The sequence below is a fragment of the Lutra lutra genome, chromosome 5 (assembly GCF_902655055.1).
Source record: "Lutra lutra chromosome 5, mLutLut1.2, whole genome shotgun sequence".
Lineage (NCBI taxonomy): Eukaryota > Metazoa > Chordata > Mammalia > Carnivora > Mustelidae > Lutra > Lutra lutra.
Genome location: NC_062282.1, coordinates 105,082,588 through 105,099,800, shown reverse-complemented (window position 1 = coordinate 105,099,800; position 17,213 = coordinate 105,082,588). Strand labels below are relative to the sequence as shown.

The 17,213-nt window shown below is 33.8% G+C and overlaps 1 protein-coding gene across 2 annotated transcripts in view; it reads left to right on the top strand.

The window, feature by feature from the left end:
* AP3B1 (adaptor related protein complex 3 subunit beta 1) overlaps positions 1-17,213 on the top strand; it is a 348,039-nt gene that overhangs the window by 307,824 nt on the left and 23,002 nt on the right. For both annotated transcript variants that reach the window (XM_047731751.1, XM_047731750.1), the window contains 2 exons: positions 2,401-2,632; positions 8,001-8,085. In XM_047731751.1, coding sequence (XP_047587707.1) covers positions 2,401-2,632; positions 8,001-8,085 — 317 coding nt within the window. The remainder of the gene's footprint in view (positions 1-2,400; positions 2,633-8,000; positions 8,086-17,213) is intronic.

The following is a 17,213-nucleotide window of genomic DNA, read 5'->3' as shown; positions in this document are numbered from 1 at the left end:
GGGAAAATTATGTATTTCTTCCTTTGCTCATCCGTTAATACTTTCTAGCAATAATAATAAAGATACAGAATTTTGAGGCAGGGTAGAAAAAAATATTTGGACCATGTGTCCTAGGATTAGACTGAGAGAGAATCAATAAGCCAGTCAAGACATATTGCTAGTCTTATGTGACACAGGGTGTACCCTTCTTATATTTCTAAGCCCTAATACGATGTTTTAAGTGCTGATTCCTAGCTGCTTGTAAACCGAACCCCTGCTTCTGGTCTCCTTCTCTTCTACTACTCTACATCTGCTTCTCTCCAACTTTCAACTTTATTTCCTCATATTATGTGTTGCCCAAACTTCTATGAGTTTCATAGAGGAAAAACTGGCTGCACCAACATGTACTTAATGGCTTAATGACAGTGTGTCTATGGAACAGTGAAGAATATAAAATAAGAATTGTCGTCTCTGGTATGTTATCATCTAATTAAAGGAGTAAACATAAGATACTGAAAAATATGATTATCCAGTTGAAGTCTTATTTTTAAGGTGATTATCATAGCCTCAGTGACATGGGAATCTAAGATTTTTGTTGAATATAAATTTATAAATATAATATGTATATGTACCTGAGCAGTCATATACATATTCTGTGTGTTTGCTTATTTTTATGATGTCCATTATATCTTTAAATGAATGTTCCCTGCCAAAGATTGGTGTCTTGGGTTATGCTACTAAACTCTCCAGAGTTTGCGAAGGAAATAGAACTTACTGTGAACAATGAAACAAAAGACTTTTGAATATAATTTTTATACATGGAAAAGAATCTAAGCTTAGAAGTGGAAGTGCTTTGAAAACTTAAAATGTTGGACTGCTATCATCCTCAAAAGCTGAAGTAGAATGCGTAGGCCAGTTACCCCATTACTTTAGATAGCCATAATTTAAAATGTACTCAATTATTTGTTATGTTTTATAAATAAGCTCTTTTATGCATTTTAAGATGATTATTTTAAATTGCTCACTCTTATGAGTTGAGCTTTTGGAGAAGGAATACTATATTTTAATGATGCTTAGAAGACATTGCTTGTCATTTTGTATGTATGATATTATTTAACTCTCGGATTTTGTTGATGAATTTTAAAAAACTAGTATTATTAAGTTTTAATGTCATCAGGTATCACTGGCATGATGAACATGTTGAATAGGTTAAAATGTACTCAAAATTACAATAGAAAATCTAGTTTGGGAGAGCACACTTGTTAGGAAAAAATCTTGATTAGACTTGTTTAATTACAAATTGATTTTTTTTTTTTTTAAAAAAGCTTGCCATGTCAGGTCAAGCCATATGCAGTAGTTTGACTTTGAATGGAAAGATAGCTATCACATGATTTTAGAAAGAACTGTGTTTCTTCATTTAATATGTTCCCTCTGAATGCACTCAAGATTGAAGGGAAATTTAACTAAAAGAGGCTAAAATTCAACAGAAGGCTATAAAGAGACAATTAGCCAAGAAAATACTGGTGGGTTGGTATGGGATGGAGTGATAAAAGATACTTTGTTTTGTCCAATAATTGAATCATATTATAGGGCTATAAGAAATAAAACAATGTGGTACTGGTTTAACAACTCAGTCAAGGTCCAAAAATGTCTCCAAGTACATAAATAATCAGAATGTTTGCATTTATAGGTCACTGAGGAAAAGCCAATCATTAAATCATGTTCAGACAATTGGTTAAGTATTTGAAGAAAATAATTAAGTATAGAGGTCAATATATGTACATCAGTTCTACACAAATTAAAAATTGCAACCATGAGAGTTCTAAAAGAAAATAAAAGTGAATAGTTACCTGAGTTCAAAGTAAGGAAGCTCTTTTTAATCATTAAAGCAAAGGAAGAAACCACCTTAAAGATAGTCTTCATTTTACGGTGAAAGAAATTCGAGGTGAAAAAAGTTCAAGGAGTTGAGTTTAGAAATGAAGGTGCAAGATGTTCATTATTGGCAGATGATAGTATCTTACAGTTCAAAAATGTAAGAAAATCAACTGACAAATTATTAAAACTAATAAGAAAATTAGCAAGATGCTGGAATGTAGTGTACCTAAGAAAAAAACTAACAAAAAAGTTTATAAACTCTAAAAAAATTGAATATACAACAGCTTATTCTTATTAGGCACATATTATCAAAATATTTTAATATTTGTTATAGAGTACAGAAAAATTTAACTGCTATTTTGAAGGTGGTTTCCTTTACATTTTTGTATAATTTCTGACTTAATATTTATGGGTATGATGTTTGTTATTGTGGTTTATATAATACTTTTGGAAAAATAGGAGTTAAATATCATATAATTTTTTATATTGTCTGAGAATAAATATACTTACTAATTCATCTTTATTTGTTTTTCCAATGTGTAATAGGTCAATACTCCTGTCTTTGTACCAGTGAAAACTCATGTGTTGCTTCATCGAATGAGTGGAAGAGGCCTAGCTGCGCATTATTTCTTTCCAAGGGAGCCTTGTATTTTTGGTGATAAGATGGTCTCTGTACAAATAACATTAAATAATACTACTGATCGGAAGATAGAAAATATCCACATAGGAGGGAAAAAACTTCCTGTGGGCATGCAGATGCATGTTTTTAATCCAATAGGTAAATACTAATTTTCATTTAAAACTTTATATTTGATACTTAAATATATTTATTTTAAAGGGAAAATAAAATACATATTAGTTTATTGACTATATTTGTCAGTAAAATCAGTTTATGTTTGTTTTCTCTTTTTAAACTGAATTTATCATACAAAAATGAATGCAGTGCTTTGTTCTTAGTGAATCAGGTGCCAGCAATGGGGAAATGTACCAGTAGTGATGAAAAAATACCTCTGAAGAAACAGAATTGCTTCTCATTTTACTGTCATCACCTTCCCTCTGCTTCTCTTCCTGGCCAGCTTCATTCCCTGCCTGGGTGTAGTCTACCTTTTTGAATCCTATTTCCCCTTCCATGTTTTCCTCTCACATTCCATAAATTGGAAAGTGAAGAGAGCAAAGGCTGAGAGAATGTATGCTATTCTGTTTGTCTTCCTTTCCAGGCATACAATGTAAAATTGCCCGTAGTGTATTACTAGTGTTTATACACATCATGTTTTAAAATATTTTTGATCTTCTGCTACCACTTAGAAATCTAGATGTTTTTACATTAAAAAACAAACCCAGAAATCTCACCTTTTCCGGGGGATAAAGCACAAGATAGGACAGTCCTGGTCCTTTATTCCCACCTGCAGCACCACCAAATGACTCAGAAGGGGCTGACACTTAGATGCACCGTGTCCTTTCCAACCTCCGTGCTCATCAGCTGTCATTTCCTTCCATTTTTTAAGTATTTTACCAGAAATAAACCTTTCAAAAAGTGAGTGTAACAATTGTGCGTTACCTTGAGTTTAATGTAATAATTAGAATGTCTGCCTCTTATTTATTCTGTTTTATCTAAGTGAAAATGGGCCTAAAGTTTAGTTGGGAGACACTTCAGGCAATAATATCAATTAAAAAGGATATAAGGTTTCTGTTACTGATTTCTTGAAATATTGTTTTCAGAAAGGTCCAGATAGTTCCTTTTTATAATACTTTAGGTGAACAAAACCTTTTAAGCAGGCAGCTGTGCCTCCTTTACTCATTATTTCACATAAGTATTCTATTTTTCTTCATTTTTGCCTGAGCTCTTTGACATTGTTGAATTCTTTCCTATAGTTTTCATGAGTCATTCAGTAAAGGAAGTCATTATTTGTGTTATATTTTTATACAAAGGAATAAAACAATTCCTAACAGATGACATATGGTAAATGTTTATAAGCAACCAAAGTAGTTAAAGTGACTTGACTTTGGGTCCCACTTTTAATACACTTTTAAAAATAATTTGGTAATTAAGACACCATTTAATGAATACAGAGTGTCCTGATTTTTAGTTAATTACTTTGTGAAGTTAATATATTGGTAAGGAGTTCTAGAATATCCCAATTTGTATTCTTTTTTTAGTGCTTAAAATCCAGCATTTTTTACCTAGTTAAAAAATTAGTTTAGTTTAAGAAATGTCAAGCAGCTGATAAATGAATTGTCTGAAGGTTGAAAATGTTAGCCAAAGGTTAAAACAGTAGAACAGTATTAACTTTTCTTCGAGCTGGCATAATGAGATGATGAGTTGACCTTTTGTTGGCCTATGTAGAATAGAAGAAATAAATATAATAAATTTCATAGTATGGCCTTAACACAGAAATAAAATATGAATATATACCATTTCTTCAGTACTAGCCATAGGCTTTGCTTTTCTTAGGCAAACTTTTATGACTGTAATGTTTTTTTCATTTTGTTGGCATTTTATTGAATACTCTCAAGATGTAGAGATCTTTCTTGTGCAGTAAGACCACATAGTCTCTTTTATCAGTAGATTATAGTAGAGTTACAGAGTATGATATACCTTAATTAGTCCTCCAGAAACATCTTAAGAATACAACAAAAAACAAATACTGTATTTCAATGTTTTTGTGAAATGAAAGAAATAAGACATTTATTTAATAACCACATATGTATATGTTAAGGAGTCCCAACAGCTTTCTTATTTGTCACCAGTCTGTTTTCTTTTTGTCTGTAATATGTAATGACTTTGGTCTGGATTTTCTCCTGCCTTCAGCATGAAACTGTATTTCTTGCAAGAGTATTAGGAATAATGTGCTGTCCCATTTTTCCCAAAGAGACCAAGTACGTAAGAGATTAAATTAGCAAAACAGGAAACAACGTGTGTTGGAGAGGATGTGGAGAAAGGGGAACCCTCTTACACTGTCAGTGGGAATGCAAGTTGGTGCAGCCCCTTTGGAAAACAGTGTGGAGATTCCTTAAGAAATTAAAAATAGAGCTTCCCTGTGACCCTGCAATTGCACTACTGGGTATTTACCCCAAAGATACAGATGTAGTGAAAAGAAGGGCCATCTGTACCCTAATGTTTATAGCAGCATTGGCCACGGTCACCAAACTGTGGAAAGAACCAAGATGCCCTTCAGCGGACTAATGGATAAGGAAGATGTGGTCCATACACACTATGGAGTATTATGCCTCCATCAGAAAGGATGAATATCCAACTTTTGTAGCAACATGGACGGGACTGGAAGAGATTATGCTGAGTGAAATAAGTCAAGCAGAGAGAGTCAATTATCATATGGTTTCACTTATTTGTGGAGCATAACAAATAACATGGAAGACATGGGGAGATGGAGAGGAGAAGGCAGTTGAGGGAAATTGGAAGGGGAGATGAACCATGAGAGACTATGGACTCTGAAAAATAATCTGAGGGTTTTGAAGGGGCGGGGGGAGACTGGGGGAGCCAGGTGGTGGGTATTACGGAGGGCACGGATTGCATGGAGCACTGGGTGTGGTGCATAAACAATGAATTCTGTTACACTGAAAAGAAATAAATAATTTTTAAAAAATGTTATTCAGAAAAAGAAATAAATAAAAATAAAATGCACACACACACACACACACACACACACACCTTAGGCTCTGCATTATATTCACTGACTTTATGTCAACAATTGACAAGTTTGAGTTCAGCTAGTATTTCACTAGTTACTGTACAACTGTGAAATCAAAATCAGTGGCAGCCTGTGTGATTTCTTTTTTCATTGTTAATGATGTGGTATAATAGAGCCCATGTTTTTTAGCTGTTTCTGTATAATCCTTTTAGGTGTATAGCACTGATCCGGAGGTAGTATCCAAATACATACAACTAATTGAGTAAACTTCCCCAATGTAGTAGACTTCAAATAATATAAATCAATTATATGAATAGTTTTATGCTGATCACTTTGCTCTTGAAGCATTCATATAATAAAACATGCCGTTGATCATGAGCTGTCCTCCAGAATTAGTGTGGCACTAAGCTCACGGTTAATTATCTTAAGCCTGAAGATGGTACCAAACTGTGTCAAAGACTGCTATCAACAAGGCATCTTGTGAACTGTCACTTTGTCAAACGAAATACAAGGATACATGATGTAGAGAGACTTAAAACATGAACGCCATCATGGAGATGACAGCATTTGCCACCTGTGTGTCAGCTGCAAACGAGACCAAACCCCAATATATCTATGGCACAGAAAGCATTAAGGAGTCACTAAAGTATATGACTTAATAGTGTGACTGACAGGGCTGTGAACTGATAAGGTGTAGCTGTAGGAAACATGTAAACAAATATCATTGCAATTACTTGCTCTACAATAAAGTAAGTTTGCTAAAGATGTAGGCAGCAAGTCTTTTGGTACTTGTGAAGCATCCTGATAAATTTTAGATTTATAAACAAATGAAATTCAAATTGGAATCAGCAAACCAACATACACACCACTAACAAATCAATAACATTTTAAAATCGGAATCAAGGGACCCCTGGGTGGCTCAGTCGTTAAGCCTCTGCCTTTGGCTCAGATCATGATCCCAGGGTTCTGGGATCGAGCCCCATATCGGGCTCCCTGCTCAGGGGGAAGCCACCTTCTCCCTCTCGCACTCCCCCTGCTTGTTTTCCCTCTCTTGTTGTGTCTCTCTCTGCCAAATAAATAAATGAAATCTTAAAAAAAAAAAAGGATCAAACAATTAATCCTGATTTCATTGAACCTGTGAGACATAAATATACTTCTTAATATATTAAGTTTATTGAATTATTATTTGTCCCATCTGTACCATCGTTTCTGTCATGGTTAGCATTAAATGGCAAACCATACTTATCAATAAGCCCTTCGATAGTCATAGTCTCCCAGATTAGAGTGTCCTTGCTAAAATATAACTGCATCTTATTAAGATACATACAGAATAAAGGTAAATATAAAGCTACTGTGCAGTATAACTGCAGTTATTCTGAAGACTTTGAACAAAGTAGAAATCAAAAGTGGATGGTTTCTGTATAAATATATAATATATACTTTATTTTTGTTTATACTAACATATATAGCACTAATATTATATATTACCATATGTTTAAGATCCCTCATGATTCTAATGCATAGCCAAACTTCGTAATCATAAGCAGAATAAAATGTTGTCTTAGGTTTTATCACTGTCAACTGAAAGGAACTGGTATTATCTATTGAAACAGTTATTTCCCATTCTTGGTTAGTTGATAGAGGAAGCTTCATAAATTCTAAACCGCTAAGATGCCATTTTATTATTTGTTGTCTCATGATAATCTAATTAATTTTTCCTCCAATAATTCTTTAAATAATGCAGTTAGACTTATTATTTTAGTTCCTATATTACCAGTTGTCTTGGTTAATTTGTGAATACAAATTGATTTCTTCTTGCAACTTTGCTTTAATTTGCATTTTTAAATGTTGGATTTTTATTTCCACTTGAGATTTGGGATATTGTTTAAAATTTACATTTTATATCTAGAATAAATATTCCACAGTTGTAAGTACGTAATCTCTAAAAAGCAGCCAGAGAGTCCTTTATAGTATAGTTGCTCCAAACAGGAATACATTTATTTCCTTCTCACCTTCAATACCTATAAAGACAATATCATAAAACATGAAATGATATATTTCTGAAACAGAAATACATGCAGAATTAAGTTATGGAAAAGAAAGTCTTTTTTTTTTTAAAGATTTTATTTATTTATTTGACAGAGAGAGATCACAGTAGACAGAGAGGCAGGCAGAGAGAGAGAGGGAAGCAGGCTCCCCGCCGAGCAGAGAGCCCAACGTGGGACTCGATCCCAGGACCCTGAGATCATGACCCGAGCCGAAGGCAGCGGCTTAACCCACTGAGCCACCCAGGCGCCCCTGGAAAAGAAAGTCTTCAAACAGAATAGTGAAATTACTTTATAATTTACTTTAATATTCTTAGTTTGAAATTGTTCTTATAAGCCACCATTAAATTTGACTGTTTTAACCAAACTACAAACATTACATAAGTTTTCAGGATTTAGTTTGCCTCTTTTCATGTCCTCCATGTCTTCATGTCTAAATTATCTTATTTCCTAGAATCTCTCGAGCCTGAGGGATCCATTACTGTTTCAATGGGTATTGACTTTTGTGATTCCACTCAGACTGCCAGTTTCCAGTTGTGGTAAGTTCAATTGTTCTCCTGTATTTTATATTACCTGTAAAGGATAGCAGATCAAAAGCTAGGCTTTCAATAGCTTTTCTCTTTGAGAGACAAAATGTTTAAACAAATGTGCTTTTCTTTGACAATATTTAGACTACAGTGGAATAGTTGTACAAATTGTAGTGTATATATTTCTAGTATTTGTTATACAGCCATTACGGTCTGCCATGTATGACTGAAATTCACAGTTACAGTAACAAGCTATTGCTATATGATATTTTTAATTGATAACTCTGTGATTTTAAAAAATTCATGAGGAAAATTCAGGAGAAATTAAAAATTTTAGTAATATTGAATAGCCCAGAGAAGATAGCTTTTAAGATATCCTTTATGTTATCTTAAGCCTCTTAAGTAGAGAAGTATTGATTCTGTCAGTACCTAAAACCCATACATTTTTCCCTTTTTACTCTATTTTTTTCCCTTTTACTTTAATTTACAAACTGCTTCTGATAAAACTTGAAAAAGCAGAGAGAAGTTGGCAGAGGTTTCTTGGGTGAATACTGTTCAAAAGAACCTTTCTAGGATTGGATTTTATTAATGTTAGAATTTTCATGTAGTATTTTATACATTTCTGATGAAGTCCAGAAATCATTAGCAAATTAATATAAAGCTATATTCATCCATCTTTAAGAATTATCTTTGAACTCTGACGCTTTTCTGATATAGGATATTATTTGTTACTTTGATTTGAAATTGCTTTGTTTTTATTTGAACAAGAATTGAAACATTTTATTTATTTAAATTTTAGCTAGCTTACAAGAGAATTTGTTGTGATAAAAATCACCCAGTTTAGGAAATAGACATTTTTAAATCAATTTATGGGTTAAATATCGTGAACTTTCTTTTGCATGTACCTATTCAATTTACCAATAATTCAGGCCTAATATTGTACCATTTATTGCTGAGAACCTGCAATGATGAATATAAGCAATGTAGCATAACACATTGATTTTATGCAGATCATCACCTTTATGTTTTGGGAGGTCTGCTATATTAGTGATATATAAAAACTGATTACTTTTCCCAACATTGCCTAGTAATTGTTTATTATTTTTCTATTAGACAAACAACACAGATCAATATTACTGACCACAAGACTCTGAGTAACATCACTCTAAATAGATTTGCCTCCAACACCAGAGGTATATTCATTTTAATGATTCACCAATGTGAGCCCAATGACAAAGCCCAAGTTAGGGCAAAATTAAGAACTAAAAAAATTATTTTTCTTATCAGTTTATATATTCTATATAATGAGGTAGGGGTTCTTAAAATACTTTTCATTATAGATTTCTTCTGTAGTCCATTGGACAAGATTTGCATTTTATCTGTGATAATTAACTATAGTCCTTTAGGGATAAGTATGTACGTAGTGTTTGGTTTTTTTTTTTGTCCTACATTGAGGAGTGTATATGAACAATTTTTTCTCAATTTCTTTTATACTAATTTTAGGAAAATGATGAATTTATGTTATATAGAAAATAGCCTTAGCTATTATAAACACTTATATTAATATATTTTTCTATTGTGAATGTATAAATTATTTTAGATTTTATTGAATGCATAAACATACTAGATCAAAAATTATTTTTTGTATGTTCCAAAAGAACACCTTGTCTTGCATCAAATGTAATTGATCCTGAAGCAATGTAATCACAATTACTCATTTTCTTAATTGGCCTGCCCAAAATCAGAAAATGGAAACCGATCGACAGTGTTTAAATCAATAGCTTCATACTAGTGCTAGTGGGGGTAGAGAGATAGCAGTAATGGGTAGATCAATTGGTCTTTGATGCCAATCACTGACTGTGCCTTTTGCATAGTAAATAGCACTTTTTGCTTAGTGATGTGCTATATTAGTCTTGGTAGTTCAATAAAAAGGGGAAAGAAAGCAAGAATGGCTGATATTGAATTTTTTCCTTGAAATACATTATACAAATCGATAGGTAAAATTATGGGTAATAAGAGCATATTTGCTAAGAAGCCTTCAGAAATGGTGAGAACATGGACTGTAAGCCTTTCAGATACACTTGTATTTATTAAAAGAAACAAGAATTAAAATGATTCTATTTTAGTCTCTACATTAATTCTGTATCATTATAGTTATATGATACATATATATATAGATAGAACTATTATATGTAGTTATATGAATACTTCATAAGTGTTAATGTCTTTTTTTTGCTTTGCATTTTAAGTGGTCATCAAATTAAGTCCTTGATTAAATTTATTGAGATTTAAAATGTGTATAATATACATAAATATATCTCTCTAAACATAGATGCAATGCATAAACAGTTCTCTTGCTTATAATCAGCAGATAGGAATGTGTGGCTGGTATGCAAAATAATGTGTCTTGGCTCAAGTTAGAGGGCTGAGCCCTAGCATCCACCCCTCTTTTCTGCCCCAAATCTACTAACAAGACAGAAACACATTCTTTAAGAATGGGTACTAGAAACAAAGTGAAAGAATGTCATTAGCTCACCAGAAATTGTGAAGAATTGTTGGCATTTGGAAGGCAAATGGGAGCACATTACCAATAACAGAGAAAATAAAAACCACAGAGCAAAACACTCACCCAAGAAAACAATGGTAGGAACACATCTAGCAGAATATCAAGTACAAAGTAAACAAGTGAAAAGAAAAGTTAGAGGAAGACATTCATTGGGAAATCAAAGAACTGCTTCCAATCCCCAGTTCTCCAACCTTACCCTACCTAGCAGTAGGCAACATTCACATTTAGTCAGAGACCTAAAAACTACTCTTTAATGAAAATGAACTACTTTCCTGGAAGGACTTTTGGTGCTGATGTGGGGGCCTAAAACAACAGCAGGGTTTGAGTTTGTGGGGAGGAGCCAGAGATGATCAGAGATGAGATGAAATGCAGTTCTATCCAAGAGAGTAATATTCTCAGTTCTCTACCACTAGAGCAAAGTCACTCCTAAACCTGTTGTTGGAGAGAAAAGGTCATTGCCTCTCGCCCTCCCAACTTCATATGAATGTAACCAGTCATGTCTCACCCACAAGAAAACATAAGTTAGCCCACCAGGGGAGAGGAAACCACGGTGATAATATTATATATCAAACAATTGCAATATACTAGGCATTTTTCTAAACAATTGTGTTGTAAGTGTTAGTTTATTTAATTCTCAAGCAGTCCCATAAGTATTACTATCCTATTTTAGAGGTGAGTAAACTGAGGCACAGTAGGAGTAAGAAACTTGTCTAAAATATAGCTGATAGGGGTGCCTTGGGTGGCTCACTTGGTTAAGTGTCTGCCTTCAATTCAGGTCCTGATCCCGGGTCCTGTGATTGAGACCCACATCAGGCTCACTGCTCAGCAGGGAGTTTACTTCTCCCTCACCCTCTTCCTCTCCCTACCCCCACTCATGTTCTCTCTCTATCAAATAAATAAAATAAAATCTTTAAAATAAATAAAATATAGTTAATAGATAGCAGACTTGCTGTGTGTGTTAATTAGCCAATCCTTCATTATGAACATAAATGCACAGCTTAGGAGAACCAGACTTTTGAGGGGAAGCATGTTTGAAAGGGAAGGCTCAAGGTCATTACAAAGACTCACCATGATGGGATTAGACAGTTTGAGAAAGAGAAGAGATAGCTTTAAAAATTATAGTTAATCTAATATAAGAGAACACTACATCTGTAAAGCAAGAACATAGTGCTTATTCTGGAAAAGGAGCAGTTAGAAAATTTTAAATATATTCTTGGAAATTTAAAAATATAGTGCCAAAAGAAATTCAGTAGATGCATAATAGAAAGCACACAGCTGAGTACTGATTTAGTGTTCTGGAAGAGTGAGTCAGTGAAATCAACTGGAATAGAGAACAAAAAAAAAAATGGAAACCATGCAAGAAAGGTTAAAGGAATCAATTTGTCTAATAAATCTAGAAGGAAAGAAAAGAAATAATAGAAGAAAGAAATAATTCAAGAAAATATAGAAGAAAAAAATTCCCAACAAAAGAAATGCATAAGCCTTCAGACTAAAATGACCCATCAAAGATCAAGCAGGATGAATGTGATCAACAATAAGACCATATTCTGATGAAACTTTTGATAAGGAGCAAGCCGTGGTGGTGTCTTTCAGAGTAGAGAAAAAGGCAACTTACCTAAAAGAACAAGAATGTGAACGAAATTAGATTTCTCATCAGTATTGTCATCATTTCTGGTTGCCAGAAGGCAAAGAACATGACCTTTAAATTTTTAAGGAAACCAAATAGGCATTTTTCAGACAGGCAGATTCTGTCAGTTTACCACCCACAGACCCTTTCTGTGGTAAAAACCTTTCTTTAATGTGAAACAGAGAAAAACCCAGAGTCCAAAAAGAAGTAATGGACAAAGAATTCTACCTGTAAAACCTATCAATGTGTAAAATAATCATTCACACAAAATGTAGAAAATAAATTTTAATAATAACCTGGAACCAAAATCTCAAAATGGACAAGTTTGAGAAGGAATGATGGTATTTGGCAAAAGGATTGATTAGTGGCAAAAAAGATTAAATATGATCTAAAATATTAATGCTACCCTCTAAAGTAATGGGAATATGAGATGTAATAACCCCAAATAACTAGAGGCGAGAAGAAAAGGAGGGATTAAAACTTGATCAGTTTAACAAAGGAGAAGAAAAAAGCATGGAAAATAGAACACAAAATAATATGGCTAGAAGGGGCCATATATACTAGTTATCATCATTCCTATCAGTAGGATAAATTCCATTTACATTAAATATGTAAAAACAGAATTCAACATATGCTATTTATAAGAACCCCACCTTAAAAGAGAATGACAGAGGGTCACCTGAATAGCTCAATTGGTTAAGCATCCAACTCTTGATTTTAGCTCAAATCATGTTCTCAGGGTTATGAGATCGAGCCCTACATTGGGCTCTACAGTCAGCATGGAGTCTGCTTGGGATTCTCTGTTTCCCTCTCTCTCTCCCTGCCCCTGCCCTTAAATAAATAAATAAATAAATAAATCTTTAAAAAAGAATAAAAGAAAAATTGAGGATAGCAAAATGAAATCCATAAGTATGTGTGTATATTATAAGAAAGATGATAAAAAGAAAATGGGGTGATACTAACACTAAAAAAGTTTTAAAAGCACTTCATATTAAGAAAATTGTCCTATTCATTGCAATCCTCTACAAGAATATAAGTTACAAACTTTTCAGTAACATAGCTTTCTAATATGTAAAGCAAAAAGTAATGAAATCCTAGGAGAAATTGACAAAGCCATTTGTTAACAAATCAAAGAGGAAGACAGAATATTTAATAAACATTCAGGTAGATATAAATATATACAGAACTTCAGAAAATTTCAATAATTCAGTTATCTGACTTGATATAAGATATGTGTATTTGCAAAGAATTCCTTTTTTTCCTGACTACAAAAAAAAAAAGAACCATTTTTTAAAAGAGGGTAGAATGTACAAGAAAGTTAGAAAAACTTTAGGCTAATATGATTAGAGATAAAAAAAAAAAAAAGACATGGGGTGCCTGGGTGGCTCAGTGGGTTAAGCCTCTGCCTTTGGCTCAGGTCATGATCTCAGGGTTCTGGGATTGAGCCCCACATCAGGCTCTCTGCTCAGTGGGGAGCCTGCTTCCCCCCCTCTCTCTCTGCCTGCCTCTCTGCCTACTTGTGATATCTCTCTCTGTCAAATAAATAAATAAAATCTTTAAAAAAAAGACAAGATCAGAAAAGAGGAAGATGATAAAAAGATCTTCTGAATTACAAAATTATATTATACTCTATTATTCTACAGAATTATATTCTATAGCAGTGATTCAGAATATTTAGATGAAATAAATGGTTTCCTAGAAAAAATATGTTAGCAATAAAATTGACTAAATTGTACCAGAACTTCAGAAAAAAGATAATCTCTCTATTTTTAAAACCTTTCTAGATCAGAGAAACATAAGGAAAGTATCCATATCATTCTATAAAGCTCAGCATCACCTCAATTTTACTTTCTTTTTTAAAGATTTTACTTGTTTATTATTTACTTATTTGAGAGAGAGAAAGGGAGCTAGCACAAGTGAGGGTGGGCAGGGAGAGGGAAAGGGAGAAGCAGACTCTTCTCTGAGCAGGGAGCCCCACGTGGGGCTCAATCCCAGGACCTTGAGATCATTACTAGAGCTGAGGGCAGACACTTAACCAACTGAACCACCCAGGCACCCCACCCCTGTTTTAAAACCTGAAAGGATAGCACATGAGTGTACATACTACTTGGTTTTGTAAATTCAAATGACTTCTGGGCCATACAAGTTACTTAATTCACATGAAATAGCAAAAGGATTCTGTTTTAAGTCAGAAAAGTAAAAGAAGTTTACCCATCTTCAACACTATTTCACTTTATATGGAAGTTCTAGCTGATATAGGAAGACAAGTAAACACAGAGGTAGAAATCCTAGGAAGGAAGAGACTGAATTATCATTTTTATCCAGTATAATTATCAACATAGGAAGTCGTAGAATCAACAGAAAATCTAATTAATGAGTTTAGAAATGTGGTACAAAATCATTAAATGGAAATCATTAACATTTCTATTTAACAGGAATGACCAATTTAAAAACATTACAGATAAAATTATTCTATTTATAAGAATAGCAAAAGGAATAAATTAACAAGAAATACCTATGTGGGAATTTAAAAAAATGTACCTGAAGGCATGAAAAGAAGAAAAAAGTAAAATAATACATGTTTTATGTTCCTAAGTGGGAGACAGTATTTTTTCTTCAAATTAATCTTCAACTTAGTGTGATTGTAGGCACAATTCCAGTAGGGCTTTCCAGGGAACTTGACAAATTTTTAAAATGCAACTGGAAAACAAAATGTCATAAATCATAAAATATTATAAATAAAAAATTCTAAAAGTATTTAAATGTGATATACACAAATGTTTTCATACTCTTTGGGAGCAAATGTCTTAAATAAAATACAATATTCAGAAAGGAAAAGAGAAAAAAGATCAGGTTTAACTCTTAAAAATTTTATACTTCTCTACAAAGAAGAAAAAGTCGATACCGTAACAGGTGAGTGATGGTGAGAAACTACTGCAGCATATGTAGCAGACAAAAGTTTAATAACCAGAATATGTAAGGAACTCTCATAGTCAATACAAAGGAATTCAGTAGAAAGGTGGAGAAAGGCTAAGGATAGCCAGTTTACAAGAAAAGAAATGCAAATGGCCAATAAACATAAGATTTTCAGCATCACTAGCATCAGAGAAATCAAAATTAAAACATTTTACCAGTCAGATTGGCAAAAAAAAATTTTTTTAAGATTTTATTTATTTGACAGAGACCACAGGTAGGCAGAGAGGCAGGCGGGGCAGAGGGGGGAAGCAGGCTCCCCGCTGAGCAGAGATCCCGACTCGGGGCTCGATCCCAGACTCAGGGCTCAATCCCAGGTCCCTGAAATCATGACCTGAGCTGAAGGCAGAGGTCCAACCCACTGAGCCACCCAGGCGCCCCAGATTGGCAAAATTTTTAAATAAGTTTAGTATCTGACATTGACAGGGCATGTACTGTAGTACACTGTGTATGGAACCTTAATTGACACCACCTTTTTGGGGGCAGTTTGGCACTACCAAAATGCTTAATGTTTATACTCTTCTACTTAACAATGGCCTCTTCAGAGAATCAGGCCTAGGGAAATATTGCTGCTTGGACAGAAGAAAATAGATCTAGCCAAGGGTATTAGGTAAGCATTGTTTACAGTAGAGAAGATTGCAAATGAGACTCAGTAGGGAAATGCTGAAATAAATTCTGATACAACTTTATTATATATGGAGATTTTGAGTATCTGTTATGGGATTAAGCACTATATTGGCTTTGTTGTTTTATCTAATCATTAAAAGTAGCCTGCAAGGTAAGTTCCATTTTTCTTAACTTCATAGATAAGGAAACTTGAGTTTCACAATAGAGTCCTTGTCCATTTTCTCTTACCTAGAAATTTTACCAGTTTGGATCCCATGAGTTTATGAAATAAAACTGTACGTAGTACAAGTATATGCATTACAGTTAAATATGACAGGCAGAATCTTATATTACATTAAACTGTTATGCCATTTGAGCGCATATAACTAGGCTATTTAGAATAGAGCTGCCTAATAATAATACTTTGTTGACCTATTAATTCCAATAGATGCACATGTATCACTACTCATTTTCACCATTCCCTGTCCATGCCAACTTACCTATGTTTAGCCCTACATTCAACCAAAGGGCGATCAAAAGAAAAAGAGGTGGGAGGAAAGAGAAGGAAAGCTATAGAGAGACAGAAGTAACCAACAAAAAAGGGCAAAATGGTAGAAAAGGAGGCACATAGAAAACCATGGAGGACATTCTAGACCACTAATATAAATGAACACTAATAAAAATATAAATGAGGGACGCCTGGGTGGCTCAGTTGGTTGAGCAGCTGCCTTCGGCTCAGGTCATGATCCCAGGATCCTGGGATCGAGTCCCACATCGGGCTCCTTGCTAGGCAGGGAGCCTGCTTCTCCCTCTGCCTCTGCCTGACACTCTGCCTGTGCTCCCACGTGCTCGCTCTCTCTCTAACAAATAAATTAAAAAAAAAAAAAAAAAAAATATATATATATATATATATATATATATAAATATATATATATATATATATATAAATGAAAGTAAAGTTTCCTCAAAATAAAGAGGGAGAGGGAGCATTCCACCAAACTGGCTTATGAAGTATGTTAAATGTTAATTATATTAGTTAGATTTTGCATTCACTTGTGTGTAACAGAAACCCAAATGAGAGTTTCTTAACCAAATGGGGTTTATTATTCTACTAGTACAAGAACAGAGGTCAGCAGTTAGAGATGCTCAAGTAGCCACACAATGCCTCCTGGGTCTTTCCAGTGGGTTGTTTTTTGTCTGTTTGTTTTTTGTTATTGGTTGGTTTGTTTTCCCCCTATATGCTTATTTCATTAGCAGGTTCCTGCCAGTCCTCAGTTACAATATGGCTGCTCTACTCTTAGGCTTCTATCTGCATTCCAGACTAAAAAAAAGGAGAAAACAAAGTGACATGGAGGGGAACCATGTCTG